Genomic DNA, 15890 nt, shown 5'->3' on the forward strand with positions numbered 1-15890 from the left:
ACATATGATTTGCATAAATGATAGTTACTACGAAAAATATTATAGTTGCTCTGATACATACATACGCTCTAAGATATAAGCTTAAGAAATATCTTCAAAACTGCTTCATATGCTTTGGAGGCATGCAGTACCAATTGTTCAGGTACGAGTGTCTCCATAATGGCCAGGGTGAAAGGTAGTAGATCGGTTGTATGGTTCGTCTACGGAGATGGGTCCTTGCTAGCCGTTGTACTTCCTTCTAGGATCGTCTTACACAGTTCTTCAGCCTCCTTGTTGAGGTGGGGTTGACTAAGCCTGCCCGACATGGAATATTGGGCGATGTGCTCCTGACGAACAGTTGTGCTCTCGGCCCTCAGGGTTGCCAGCTCCTAGTTGTGTCTCTATTGCATCTCCTGCATCTGACAACGCATCTCCTTTATAAAATCTAGAGGATCTTGCTGAACGTCCGACTCTTATGTGTTGCTATGATCATATTCCTAATGGTCACCATTTGGTTGTTTACTAACTCTTCTGGCCTCATGGTGGACCCCAAAATGTTTCGGGTGTGGGGTCGATGTCAACGCTTCGCTATCTTTCAAACTGCTTAAGGTTCGAATGTCCGTCTTCATGTCACTTTTTGTCCTTGTTGTGCAAGAAGGTTACTCGGATAAAATACTTCGATGCCAAAGTCAGTAGTGATTCTACAGTTCTAGCAATTAATGCATATTAAATGTCATCATTTATGTCTTTACCTCAAAGTTGTATTTATATATTTTAGAATAAATTTCAGATTATTGATAGCTAATCATGATCTAATTGACACTAATCATGTTTTTGTTGTAAGTTAATCATTAACAAGTCCCGTTTTTAAGGATGATCAATCAGTTGTATGTTACAATTGTTCGATCTCGAGGTGGTCACTATGATTGCTCTTATTGAAGTCTTGACTGCATGGATCGTCCGGTGACCAAACGCTCATACAATACAAATATTTTTATTCTTTCTTTTATTATTTTTTTAAACAGATAAATGAATAATGAATTTGGATGTTAACCTAATTGGAATGTCAAACTTTGGTAATCATATTTAAAAGAAAATAATATTTTATTAAATTTTGTTATTAAAAATAAAAATTCAAATAAAGATATTCTAAAAATAAAATAAAATACAATTCGATTTTAGAAATAATAATTCTATTTCTAATTTGTTTAACTCTTAACATATTATTTTAATTTTTTTTAATATTTACGGAATGAACTGAAAAAACTAAAAATTAATATATGCTAAAACTTAATGGAATATTTTTAAGTTTAGAATTTAAAACTGGAGGTTTGCATAAATGAAATAATTAATTAAACCTTTAAATAAATAAAGAATTGCCAACTGTAATCTAAATCGAGTTGTTTAAAACTTAGAGGCCCACGTAAACACATGGAAACGTTGTTTGACAAACAAATAACACAGCTTTGCTTTTCCTCCTTTCTTACTCTAAACCTTTTCATTATTCTTATTTCTCATTTTCTGAATTTATAATTTTTCCGAGTTTGAAACAAACCCTCTTATAATTGAAACAAAAAATGATCTTCAAATAGTATCGCAGAAGACTAGAAACAACCCCAAATAAAAGGGAGAAAAAAGGTGAGCACTTCGAAACCCCATGTTGTTATTCTGGTGTAATTTTGGTATTTTAGTTCAATCTTATATACACCCATGATTTTTCTCCAAGAATATACGGCGAAGACTAAAGCTTTTTCAACTCTGATTCCAGAAAATCCAATTCTTTTTTTAGGGTCTCCCAAAAAGAACACCAAAAACTAAAACTTGAACACTGAGACGACGTTTTGCACTTGATTTTGAAAGGGGGTTATGGAGAGTTCCGTTGTGGGAGAAAGGAGTGGTCGCGTACCACTGTCGGAGGTGGTGGCAGATTGTGTGAAGCGGTGGTTTAGAGATGCTCTGAAAGAGGCTAAGACAGGGGACATAAACATGCAAGTGTTGGTGGGTCAGATGTACTACAGTGGCTACGGGGTTCCCAGAGATGCTCAGAAGGTGGGTGGTTCTTCTTCTTGCTGTCTATTTCTATGAAGTTTCCTTCTGGTTTCACTGGTTAGGGCTTGTTGGGACTTGGGGTGGTGTTAGACTTTGGTGGTCTAAAGTTAACTAGTAATCAAACAATTCAACCATGCTTATTATTATCACTACTTTTGAGAAATTCTAGCAACGAAAACTCTTGAACATATTTTTTGTGTTCACATGAGTGGATTTATCAAATCCGCTGATTTGGAGCTACGGATTGTAAGCTTCATTCGTGATCCAATGCCAAACGGATTGTAAGCTTCATTCGGGTTCCAATGCCACGATTTGAGAGTGAATGCGCAGACCAATTTGCGGGATTTCTGATACTAATAGGGATTTCTGGTACTAATAAATTGCAGTAACAATGAAGAACTCGAGCTTTTCTCTTTTTGTTATACAGTTTAATTCGCAAATTTTTGTGAAATTCCTGAAAAAAATTACCTAAATTGTCAAGCCAAGTTTTCAGAGGGATCATGAATTCTTTAACATCAGTAATGAATAATAAGTAAATATTTAATTTTTTCTCATACAAAATAAACTGTATTAATTATTTATTCTTTTTATTAATTTTTTTATTACAATTTATTAAATAACAGTTTTATTTTTAATTTAATACTTTTAACTCATCCAAAAATAATTTCATATTATTTTTACCATTAAGAGTAATTTAATAATCTTTTTATTCCGTTTATTATGACTATTTTTTATCTATCACGTTAATCAAAATCTCTTAGAAACTCGAAACACCACAAATTCATACACCCACATACTCTCTCCCAAATCCATGAGGGAAACACCCTTAAATTATAAAGTATTTGTTACTGTCATTCAGTGAATATGTACGGCAACATTGTGGGCTGATGAGGAGACGCATTTGATGTGATTTCTGATGGTTGAACATGTTTATAGACGCCTCTGTACATACATCTAGAATGAAATGATAAAAAGATCTATTATGAATTTGAGTAGCAACTTGAATTATTTTAGAAACATAAACAAATAATAGAAGTGCGTATAAATGTTTAACAGTATGAAATGTAGAAATTCTATGGGCAGTAAGTTGACTGTAAAGAGGAAGGTCTATCTTTAATTATAGATTAATTAACAATCTGTGGATTTCTGTGGACTTTTGGTTTCCAACTGATTTCCTCTGTTGGCAATTAAGGGAAGAGTTTGGTTGACCAAAGCATCAAGGACTAGATCTTCGGTTTGGAAAGTAGGTGATAAGCACCCAGGTACTTTGTTATTGTCAGTAGCTTCATTTTTTTCTTCTGTAATATAATGGCTTGACCATACTTATTTTGGTGCATCCTTCTAGGTTATAATGCTAGTGACTCTGATTCCGATGAATTGAAGGAGGATTCTTAAGCAAACATAATTTTCCTTCATGGCTAAAAATGTGAAAGGTTAGTTTCTACCAGTCTCTCATGGATGTCATAGTGACATGCACTGTTTCCGCTTCATTATTGGCTATTTTAATGAACAGCTCGAAGTTTGAACTCATTAAGTTGTTATCAGCTTGTTCTTACTGCTTTGATAACAATGTATTTGGAGTTTACTTATATAAGAATTCAAAATTAATTTGACATAGGAATCTAAATAATGGATGAATTACAAGGCTGTATAGTACAGTTCAGTATATATGCAGCTAGTTAAATACTTTCCAGGAATAAGACTTAAATACCACGACTAATCATACTAGTTAACACTAATTAAAGTGATTGTACAGTAAATAACATGACTCTCTTGAGACATCCTATTTTCTTAATAGTTTTATTTTGTTCTCAGACTTTAGTTCATAGATATCTATCTCAAGTAGTGTGTAACATCCCAAAAATACAGTATAAAAACTATATAATGGAATAATCATATATTAATAATATTCCAGATCAGTCTTACAAAAGATGAGACGTACGCTTATGGCCGAACGACCTTACAAGATAGCGGAGAAATTAAAACTGTACAAATATGCAATCTAGACCGAACGGTTTACAGAAGACGTACCGAACGGTCATACAAAAGAAGAAAACAATAGATGACCGAACGATTATCACACAAAGAAACTAACTACTGACCGAACGGCTCTACTGTTCGGTCTTAACTTCTACCTCGACCAAACTTTCTTCTTCCAATGCCTCTTCCAGCAAAGCTTCTCCTTCTGCTCACATCCACACGGATGATCATTGCAACAGAAGGACAACCACCGAACGTACAAAACGGACAAAACAGAAAATAGGGTAAGCTTATGTAATTTAATTCAATTATCAACATATATCTCACTCAATCAATTTAAACAAGATAACTCATTAACTCTTTCATGCAAAGCCTAATACTAGACTCTGACTGATCGGACTGTATGAATTATGTGTAGCTACGACGTTCGTGCATCCGAGTGATGTAGTAACTGAGATACCCTCAACAGCTGCCACCCGAGGTTAGTTCGTTTCGTCCAAATTAACCATAAGGACGAGGATCTCCTGCCATTCCCACACATGACTTACCCTTCTCTACGTGAGAAACGAGTAATCACGGAATATCAGGATGAACTGCCAGCTTAGCGTGCCCACATTCATACTTTACCATTCCAATATCAAATCATGAGATATTCCTCCCCGGAACACTCTTCCATAACCAAAGTCATTTCATCCATATCGTATTCTATCATCTTTCATTATTAAAACCTCAACTGAACCAATTTGAATAATGATCCCTCAGGATACCAAATACCGTTAGTTTTTAATCCAGAACAAGACCGAACACTTGGAGTGAGACCGAGATGTCTCCAACTCAAACATAATCAAATTGAGAGAGTTACTCACTAGTTGTGAAAATGACCGAATATAATAATACTTCTCAGAGACTAATATAATCGAATGTTGTTTACCAAGTGAGCCAATTTAATGAACTGACTTTTGAGAGTTCAAACCGAACACCGTAAAGTCTAGGCCGAGTATTAGGACTTTAGGCCAAAACCAATTGAGACAGGTACTGTAGGACACCAAATAATAGTACTTGACGGAATCATATGAAGAAACCGATTGCCAATAAATACTTAGCTTCTTAATGAGCTAAACCTCAAGGAAACCGAATGTCAGTTGAAGATTGAGCACTGTAGAGAGCGAACTCTATGGAGTTTGGACGAACGCTCTTATTATAAAGATAGATTACGGAAACGAGAACGAGCGCCTGATGTAAGACCGAGCACTTACTTAGTACGAGCGCTTGGTGTAAGACCGAGTACTACTTAGTACGAGCGCTTGGTGTAAGATCGAGCACTACTAAACTTATAGAAGAAAGACTTGATAAATATGATAAGATACCATTTAAATAGTGTTCACGAACGAACGAAATATACAAATACATATAGATATACTTAAGTTTACCATCAAACACCAAAGAACGAATATCCTTGGTTGAACGCTTATATACAGATATTACAGAACGAAGACGCTCGGTCCTCAACTGGAATTCTTTTCAAATGAAAGAATCCAGTTCCAACCGAGTCCAAAGGAAAACCCAACGGTCAAAGATTTTCAGTGACGAACATAAATTTTCACATAAAACTCTAGACTTAGAATTCATAATCTTATCAATACATTTCTCAACATCTATCTTCATACATTCATACATCCATATCATAGTAAATATTCACACTTCATACAGTCAAAACATATCAACAATCATACTTCATATTCATTCAGAAATCAACGAACGTACATCCATTCAAAACAAGAATCTTAATCAAATTATATAAGCTTCCCTTACCTCTAAGCGTGACCGAACGTTCACAGTTCAGAATACAGGTTCGCCTTTATCAGAGACCTTAGCGTTCTACAGTCACGCTTTAAGAAACTAAACCAAACAGAAATCCAGAAACTCTCAGAACAAGATGATTGACTCATGCAACCCATAAACTAGGTTTGCATGTACCAGGAAACCAACCGGCTGAATGAAGAGAGAACTTACCAACTTAGAACCCGGAACTGATTGGTTCAAACGAACGTCCTCGACGCCGGAAATGCTCAGGTGTGGTCTGTTTGATGATCGGAAGAAAAAAAGAGTGAGATTTTGTAGATTGAAGTAAGAGCTTTTTAGAGAGAAGGAGGAGAAAAATGGAGTTTCAGAAGATTGAAGAAGATGGTTGCATGCAGAGAGTGGCGTGAATTTTGAAAAACTAAGTTTTACTTCTACCCTCCAAAACCGAACGGTCACTCGACTGCTCACACCTGTCTTTCACTTTCTGATTTCCAGCTCAAATGGGGTTTTTAGTGTGTTTTTAATGGTTCTGACATAGTGGCAGGGAGTGACCAACCCCAAGGCCACTATAGGCAGATAGAAAGTAGTGTGGCCACTGTATTCAAAATTTGAGATACAATTTAAATAATTTATGCTGCTCGTAAAAGTGCTTGTAAATGAATATCACCCGAAATGTCTAATAAGCATATTTACTGTTTACAAGATTTAATATTTGTAGCAGTATACATTTATAGAATATAGGGTTTTCAGACACTAAGGGGAAGCAGCATAAGCGATTGACGGTTTTTATTTTTATTTTCATCTGTAATTTGGCATGTAATCAATGTTGAATAAATTTCTATCTCAAGTTCATAGATATATATCTCAAGTAGTGGCATGGAGTGGCCAACCCCAAAACCACTATAGTCTGATAGCAAACTAGCGTGGTTACTATATGGAAAATTTGAGATAAAATTTCAATAGTTTGGGATACAATCTCTTCTATGTTGTTATCTTCCCCTTATCTAGTGAAATACTTGTAAAGTGAGAGCTTAATAAGTTGATCTATAATAAGAAAAAAGATAGATGGTGAGCAATTAATAAGGCAAGGTGCTAGCCTAATTTTCAATAATTTCTGATTCAATTGTATTGTGCTCAGTATTCTTAGGATAAATTTTCATTGTGGTTTTATTACAAGTGATAGTATAATAACTTTTGGATAGTCTGGCTCATGTGATCCCATTTGATTTGAATCAATTAGGATAGCCTAAAAAGCGAGATAAACCAGAGAAAGGTTATGAATTCCAATTTTCTCTTGCTTATTTTATTCATTTTATTTGGATGTGCACAAGTCTGCAACCTCAACTTCGTGGGTATACTCTCCAATACACCTCTTTCACCATGATATATATTGCTTTGATTTGCACCATATAGGGTCTGTTTGTACAAATTTCTCCATACAGACTTCTAGGAGAGAAAAATAAGAAGGAAATAAATTGAGTTTCTTTGATAGTTAAAGTTAACTTGTGCATAAGCTAATTTGTAGAACCTATCTCATGTACTTTCTCGAATTTCTTATTTTCTCAACTTGTGCATAAGCTAATTTTGGTTTATTTGAAAAAATTATTTAATTTTTTCTTCTAGAAATCTTTATGGTGAAGTTTTTCAAACTCGTCCCTAAACTGAAATGGTTGGATTGTTACACAAACTTTTTTTACGGTTCCTGGTTAGCTGCCTAATTGGTGGTAATCAGGGATAACAAGAAAATATAATTTTGGTGTCTTGTTTGTTTGTTGTTGCTTTTAGGACATGTGCTTCCAACCTGCTAGTTAGCTCCATTTACCTTGCTAAAGGCATCACAATGCCTTCTTTATGCTCATTAGCTTTTCTGGGATAAGCCAGAAGAAGTTGGGCTGGTATGGGAAAGAAATTCTAGAATAGTTTGAAATTTTGCAATAGATTTGAGATTCCAATTGAAGTTATAATATAAGACAGCCTTATTTAGTGAAATTGGAAGGATTGTATTGAATCACAATATGGTATGTTTGTGATTAAAATATTTTTTATTACTCTGAAACAATTTGGCACCTTACTGAGATCTGTGCTGGGAAGTAGCAATGCAAGAGTATAGATAGGTAACCATAATGATTGATCTTCTTTCGGTGAACCCTCAGATGCAAGAAAACTGAAAACTGCAGAAAGCAGTTCTATCACATTGAAGTGTCCAAACATGAAACTTTATAGTAAAATATTGACTCCATTCGTTCATAATGCTGTGAATGGTATTAGCTGATACTGTGTGGTCGTTGACCACTGCATTGTTGTGCTATACATTCATTTTTTTAGTGCCACGATATCTTCTCATCAGAAGCTAAAGATTAATCTCTTTTAAGATACGACCATTCATTTAAGGGTTTGATCTCTTGCAACAATGTTTCATTATTCATTCACTTTGATTTATACCAAGCTTTCTCAAAAGATGAAAAGTGAAAGTTCCCTGGGCCTGATTTTTGTACAAGGTACTGTTCTGAGATTGCATAAAAATGGTGAAAGCAACTTTTTGGTTGTGGGAGTTAAAGTAAATATGTCTGAGTGAAAAAATGTAGCAATTATTTGTTGAATAAGAAAACAAGAACAGAACATATTTTCAAGCAACATGAACATGTTCTTATCACATTCTCACCCTTTCAAAAGTACCAAATGCTATTAACTGATGAAACCACGTGACCATTCTTCATGACTTTATTTCGTGTTTAATTTGTTGTACTATTTTGTTTTGTAGGTCTGCCATGCACCGTACTTATTATGCACATCCATGGTTGATGTTCATGTAACTTGCAGCTTCACATGTGGTTTTTGATTTGTGTATGATTTGCTACTCTAATTTTGTTTTTCTAGAGGGATAGAAAAATGGGTTAATTGTCTTAGTTTGGAGAACAAATGTGAAAACTTTTTGGGTTTCGTGACGAGCACGTTAATTACTTAATTAGTTTGCTATTTACTTAAGTTAAATTTGTCTTTATTTTTCGAAGGTTAAAACACGTCCCCATTATTGTGAGTTTGAGTTTACGAAGTTAAGTTTCGATCATTTATAATTCGAGTTTGCTCTCTACCTATATACTATATTTTTAGAATAAATATATTTTTCTTTTTTAAATTATTTTTAAAAATTGTGTTTCATCTCTAAATTAAATGTATATTTTATGAAAATAGTAAATTAAGTTAAATATATTCTGTGAAAATAGTGTAACTTAAAATATTTATTTTTGTATTTTATGAAAATAGTTTAAAATATTTTCAATAAACGGTATGTAAAATATTTACTATGTGATAAAGTTTTATACTGAAAAAAAACATTTAATCCTATATATTTTTAGCTAAACAATTGTTACAAATCCAAGTATATGGTTCATATGCTGATAAGAAAAAGTATACGATTCATATTATTGAATAAATATATAAAACCTACATATGAACATCTGGAACAATACACCTGTTATTATCGGAGTTTTATTCAGAAGCGAGTATAAAGAATACTCTAACGTAATACCGAAGATATGCAAGGCTTAAAGGAAAAAAATATAAATAAACTGTAAAATTAATAAGCGTAACAAAGAGAGCATTAAACATTTTTCCATCGTTTGCCCGACTATGGCCAATTTTGTGGGTCAGTTAGGTCATCCTATCTGAGATTTTACGTAGCTATCTGAGATTTTACATAGCTCGATCGAGATCTAATCTAGTTTGATTAAGATCTAATACAACTTAAATAAAATCTGTTAGATTAAGATCTAATACAACTTAAATAAAATCTGATAAATCTTGGTCGAAATTTAATACAGTTTGTTCAATATCTGAAAGAGTCTAAACCACAATTTGTTTTAACCCTTTTAGCCTAAAAGCCGATCATTTGTCAGTCCAACAACTTGAGCAACCTATGTTTTAAAAGTCAATCCATTTTAAAGTTGTGGATTAGCTCAACCCGATTTATTTTTGACGAATCAAAGTCGGGTCAAGCTTAAACGGTCCGATTGGTCTATTGCGCCACCCCTATCCATTATCATCTTCAACCCAAATATAATAAAATAAAAATTTATAATTGTGAAAATTATATTAATAAAATATATAAATTATTATAAAATTTATTCTTACATAAATGGAAGAATCAAGTTTTAAAATTGAGCGCAAACCATTTTTAATATAATAAAATGTTATAATTTATCTAGCGTATCATTTAGAAATAAAAGGAAAATAACTATAAACTGTAATTAGAGTTTTTGTGAGTTTTTGTAAGTTACCAGGTTATTGAAAACATTCATCGAAAATTTAGTTTATTTTTTCCCTAAAAGTGACTAACGATCTTGTTTTGCTAAAAATTAATCATCAATCCTATCCATAAATGTTAGTTTGTAATATATATCTATAGGTTTAATACATATGGTTCCTATTTACGATACTTTTTTAAAATAGTTTCTTCATTTTTTTTTATTCCAATTGAGTTTCGGTTTTTTAAAAATTGAAGCAATTAGGTTCTTGTTATTAGTTCCATACTAACATCGTTAAAGAGATATCACGTGTTAGTTTATGATTTTTTTGAGTTTTTTAAATATTTTTTTAATTATTTTTATTTTTTTAATTTAAAAATAAAATAAAATTACCACGTGTCAAGCTAACATTGTGCCATGTGACAATGATAGTGTGATGTGGCACTAATAGTGTCGGGTGTCATTGTTAGGCTATGTACATTGCTTTAGTCCAAATTTGTTCCGTGTATTTTACTTTGTCTCAATTTAGTCTTAATTGTTTTTTAAAAAAATAAACTGTAAGACCCGAGAAATTTGAAGTTTATAAATAAGAGTATAAAAAAAATAAAGAAACGTACTTTAAATAATAGAAGTTGAAGATTAGAAAAAAAAATAGAATGTTATGTTTTAAAACCAGTTGAGATATTATAGAGAACACTAGTTGATTTCTTTTAGTTATAATATAATTTAATTTTAAAAGATAAAAATGAGTTTAGGAAAAAGGGGAGCATGGAGAGATAGCTACGTAAAACCTTAGAAAGGAAAAGAGAGCACGGTGAGACACATAGATTGAAGAGGAGAAAATTATTTTTGAGAAGATAGCAAGAATCTGAATCGATTTTTATCATGAAGTTTTATAATTGACTAAGGTATGAGAAGATTACCTTTATTTTATTGTTGTACTGTATGATGAATTTGGAGATATCTTTGATTTTCTTTTGAAGTATGAAAGCTAATTTCATGATGTGTGATGATAATTGTGATGGTCTTATGTTTGATTATATTTATGTAATTATTATAATGATTTTCAATACTTTGATAAGTGATTAGATACTTGCGCTTGTTTAGATTATTTATTTGTAGCCTCTGTATCATGAAAACTTTATCGTGAAAGAAAGTAAAGCCTTGGGAAATTGTTTAAATAAGGTTAAACCCCTTCGAAAGTCCCTATTTATGTGGGGTTTTTCCAGTTAGATCCCCGTCTTACAGCTTTCGCCAATTTGGTCCTTGATATTGAAAAATTGATTGAAATCGGTCCCTGTCGTTAAATTCAATTAACGGGGTTTAGTTTTAGATGCCTTGTGCAGTTGACGTGGCCTTTTTTTGAGACGTGGCTTGAACTGAGCATTATACGTGGTTTTTTATTTCTAGGGACCCTTTTACGTGGCAATTTTTAAAACAAACATTTTTAAAATTAGGGTTCATTGAAATTGGGATAAAAATTGGGAAGAGGAAATCTGAAGTGGAGTGTATCGAAAGCACACGCGAAGTCCTTAGTGGAGAGGGAATTTGGTAAATTAGGGCATTGGAGGTTGCTATCTGGAGGTTGGACGTGAATCGCAAAGTCCTTCAACGTGTATGGCAGCGGTTGGTGTGGATTTTCATGGAAGGTTAGTCTTTGTACTATAGATAGATATGAATTTAATATTCGGTGCTTTTTGTTGATATCTGGCCATGCTTTTTTGAATGTGGGGTTGGGGTTGTCCGAAAATAGATTGTATGCATATTGCGGTTGTGGTCCCGCATGTCCCCATAGTTAAAGTTCCTTGTCTGCTGTCATTATCATTTGATGAATGTTTTAATATTTGGTGTTTTTTGTCGTTTTACATTTATTTATAGGTGTAGAATATTCTTTATTGTGTTGTCTGTGATGGAGGATGATATAGAGGTTGTTATTCACCATGGGGGGAAGTTGGTGAACGAAGGGTGTCTCAAGTATGAAGGGGAAAGTGATACTATGTATTTTGACCCTGACTTGTGGAGTTACTTTGTTGTAGTGAGTGTAGTAAAAGGGCTTGGGTATGATGGATTTAAGGATTTGTGGTTTTCTGTTGGATGTGGTCCTATATTGAATGATAAGCTAGAAGCCTTGTGTGATGATGTAGGAGCCATGCATATGGTCAATTTAGATAGGTTAAATGGTCAGGTTCATTTATATGTTGTGCACACTGTGTCTGAACCTGAAGTCATTCACATGATTGAATATAATGTTGATGAAGGAGGTGAGGAAGTTGCACCTGAGATGCGTGAGGGTGGTGAGTGTGCAGTGTTGGATGAAAGGACAGAAGAAGATGATGGTGGTGTAACTTCACAGTTTGGTGAGGCCACAGATGATGAGGTAGGTGGTTGGTGAGAGAATAGAAGTTGATGTTGGTCAAGGTCAGAGAATAGAAGTTGATGCTGGTGAGGATAACATAATAGAAGATGATGTTGGTGAGGTTGACAAAATGAAAGTTCATGTTCGTGAGGGTGATATAATAGAAGTTGATGTTGGTGAGGGTGAGAGAATAGAAGTTGATGTTGGTGAGGTTGACAGAATAGAAGATGATGAAGGTGATGTTGAGGGTGACATAGTAGAAGTTGATGAAGGACATGATGTTGAGGGTAAGAGAATAGAAGATAATGAATCACATGATGATAGGACAAAAGCAAATGATGTTCAGGAGACAATAGAAGTTCATGAAGCACATGATCATAGTACAAAAGCAAATGATGTTGAGGAGACAATAGTAGTTGATGAAGCACATGATGAGAGGACAGAAGTAAATGATGTTGAGGGTGAGACAATGGAAGTTGATGAAGCACATGATGAGAGGACAATAGTAAATGACGATGAGGGTAATAGAACAGAAGTAGAAGAGTTGGAGGACATAGAAGTAGAAGTCCGTGAATGAAGTACATCAGATGATAATGGTGAGGTAAATAGTATGGATGGGTTAGTAGAGATAAATATCCAGTGTGACTTCAGAGAAAGTGACAATTATGGTAATATGGAGGTTGATGGTAGTGCTCTTCCTGAGTCAGATTTGGAAGAAGATGATATTAGGGATACCAGTTTATTCAATGATGAATGGGAATCTGAGGAGTTAACTTCTCCTGACATCAGTGATGAAGAAAGTGATGTTGAAGAGGGATATGGAAATTTTATTACATTCACTATGCCAAAAAATATGGTTGATTTCAACTGGGAGGTGGGAACATATTTTGGGCACAAAAAAGACATCTTGGATGCAATCAAAACGTATGCACTAGAGAACGGAAAAAATCTCAAATTTATTAAAAATGATAAGAAAAGAATCAGGCTTAAGTGTGTGGGAGAAAAAGGAGAATGTCCTTGGATGGCTTATTTTTGTTACATGGAGGCAGTAGATACATGGCAATTGAGGACTATGGTGGACAAGCACACATGCAGTAGGGAGCACAAGTTGGGCGTATTCAATGCAAAATGGCTAAGTAAGAAATTGGAAAAAACAGTAAGAGAGAATCCTAATGTCAAGGGAGTTGACATTAGAGATAAAATAAGTAGGAAATGGAACATAGCAATATCTAAAAATATGGCTTAGAGGGCGAAAGCCTATGCTTCAGACGAAGTGGAAGGGTCCTTCACTATGCAATATAGTAGAATTTATGATTACGCTTACGAGCTATTAGCTAGAAACCCATGGTCCACTATCAAGGTCAAAGTTGAGGAAAATGATGGATACCCAATATTTTTGAGGTTCTACGCATGCTTCAAGGGATGCAAAGATAACTTTGACTCATGCAGGCCAATCATTGGCCTAGATGGAGCCTTTTTGAAAGGTAGACATCGTGGTGAGTTGTTAACTGCTGTTGCTCGAGATGCAAATGATCAAATGATGCCACTCGCATATGCCATAGTAGAGGTCGAGAACAATGAGACTTGGACATGGTTTATGGAGCTACTCATTGAAGACCTAGGTGGACCTGACTTGTGTTCTTCACTTACACTGATATCAGATCAACAGAAGGTAAATTGCATTATATTTTTTTGTCTTTTCTGTTATAACCACTACTTCAAATAAATATCATCTAACTTATTGTTTACTCATTGACAGGGACTGTTACCAGCTGTACAAGATCTACTTTCTGGAGTTGCACACAGATTTTGTGTAAGGCATTTATATGCAAATATTAGGAAGAAATTCCCTAGAAAGAATCTTAAGAAGCTTATGTGGAGGGCAGCAACAACAACCCACCCATAGAAATGGGAGAATGAGATGAGAAGTATAAGAGAGGTCAACGAAGACGCGTTTCGCCACTTGATAGTTATTCCTCCAGGGTCAAGCAGTCTGACTTTAGATTTTTTTATACTTTCTGATTATTTTAGAGACTCATTGTATGAAATACATCTATATTGAAGGTTTTGGTCTAGATCAAGGTTCATAACCACAGCTCAATGTGATACCTTGGTAAATAATATGTCAGAAGCGTTTAATAGTGTTTTGGTTCACACGAGGACAAAACCAATAATAACAATGTTGGAGGAAATCAAACTTTACATCATGAAAAGATGGGCCACTAGTAGGTCAAGGGTAAGGTCATTTAAGTCATCAATTTGTCCAAAAATACTTAGTAGACTACAAAAGGAGGCACTGCTGTCAAAGTATTGGATTCCTAGGTACAATATTCTTGATTTCTTTCTTTATTTATAAAGTAGCTGTATGAACATTGTAATTACTAATGTTGTCTAATGTTGAAAGTTGGTCTGTACAAAAGCTATTTGAAGTTAGACATGTGTCCCAAAGTGGGGACAAGTTTGTGGTGAACATAGATGAATATTCATGCTCCTGCAAAAAATGGAGCATTAGTGAAATACCTTGTGTTCATGCATTGGCAGCAATGAGATTTCTCAACCTAGATGGAGAGGATTACATACCTGTATGCTTTCTCACCTCAACGTATGAAGAAATGTACTCCTCTATTATCTATCCTATTAATGGAAACAACCTGTGGGAGGTAACCGAATATCCAAATGTCATGCCTCCATCAAAAAGAAAGTTTCCTAGTCGTCCTAAGAAGAAAAGGAGGTTAGAGCAGTGGGAGTTGAAGAAAAAAAGCACCAGAATGAGCAAGGGTGGATTGGTGAAGAGATGTAGCAAGTGTAGGAAAGTAGGTCACAATAGAACACGTTGTCCCAAGACAAACCAAGAACTTGTTGTGCAGGCATAGTGAGAAGAACCCACTTCATTGGCTGATGCTAAAGCACATGGAGAAGAACCACAACAGAGTTGAACAATGTTTTAAGTTTTATGAAAGCAAATGTAATAGATAGATCAAAGTTTGATGTAATACATTACAACACTCTTTTATGAACAATATTTTATCTTTCAGTATTCTATATATTGGTATTTGTATCAACAATGAATGTTATTATTGTATGACAAAGTTATTATGGGATATGTGATATGTTATTGTTGTTATTATGGGATATCAATGGCCGATGATGTGCACATTTTATGCAGATTTGATTCAAAAGTTTTATTTCTTACAAATGTGATATGTCAAACCTCAATAAACTACATCAGATATGTCAAACATGAATAAACTGCATCAGTAGTGATACTATGTTACATTGGTTCATTATAGGCTTACGTGACATGTGATTTCATTAATCATTACAAATAAAATTAATCATTAATCATTAATCATTAAAAGTACAATCAAGAATAATGTTCAATGCAAATCTTCATTTCACTAATCATTGAACATCTTGATTTCATTAAAAGTTACAGCAATCTGCAACTAATACATCTTCATTACAGTACCAAAAAGAAC

At 34.1% G+C, this 15890-nt stretch overlaps 2 protein-coding genes across 4 annotated transcripts; both read left to right on the plus strand.

The window, feature by feature from the left end:
* Window positions 1-1458: 1458 nt before the first annotated feature.
* On the plus strand, window positions 1459-8792 carry LOC108346332 (uncharacterized). 3 transcript variants are annotated; one of them, XM_017585394.2, is made up of 5 exons: window positions 1459-1617; window positions 1840-2028; window positions 3221-3290; window positions 3374-3461; window positions 8573-8792. In XM_017585394.2, exons 2-4 carry the CDS (start codon window positions 1846-1848, stop codon window positions 3421-3423), a joined length of 303 nt encoding a protein of 100 aa, XP_017440883.2. In that variant the 5' UTR covers window positions 1459-1617; window positions 1840-1845; the 3' UTR covers window positions 3424-3461; window positions 8573-8792. The 3 variants fall into 3 exon arrangements, with proteins under 3 accessions (XP_017440883.2, XP_052724720.1, XP_017440882.2); XM_052868760.1 differs by having other exon boundaries at window positions 1463-1617; window positions 1748-2028; XM_017585393.2 differs by having other exon boundaries at window positions 1466-1617; window positions 1769-2028.
* Window positions 8793-13021: 4229 nt separating this feature from the next.
* On the plus strand, window positions 13022-15284 carry LOC128193901 (uncharacterized). Its single transcript, XM_052868092.1, has 4 exons — window positions 13022-13567; window positions 13658-14083; window positions 14171-14229; window positions 14816-15284. The coding sequence occupies exons 1-4, from the start codon at window positions 13022-13024 to the stop codon at window positions 15282-15284; spliced, it is 1500 nt and encodes a 499-aa protein (XP_052724052.1).
* The last annotated feature ends 606 nt before the right edge of the window (window positions 15285-15890 follow it).

Source organism: Vigna angularis, chromosome 9 (genome assembly GCF_016808095.1).
Source record: "Vigna angularis cultivar LongXiaoDou No.4 chromosome 9, ASM1680809v1, whole genome shotgun sequence".
NCBI classification, from domain to species: domain Eukaryota; kingdom Viridiplantae; phylum Streptophyta; class Magnoliopsida; order Fabales; family Fabaceae; genus Vigna; species Vigna angularis.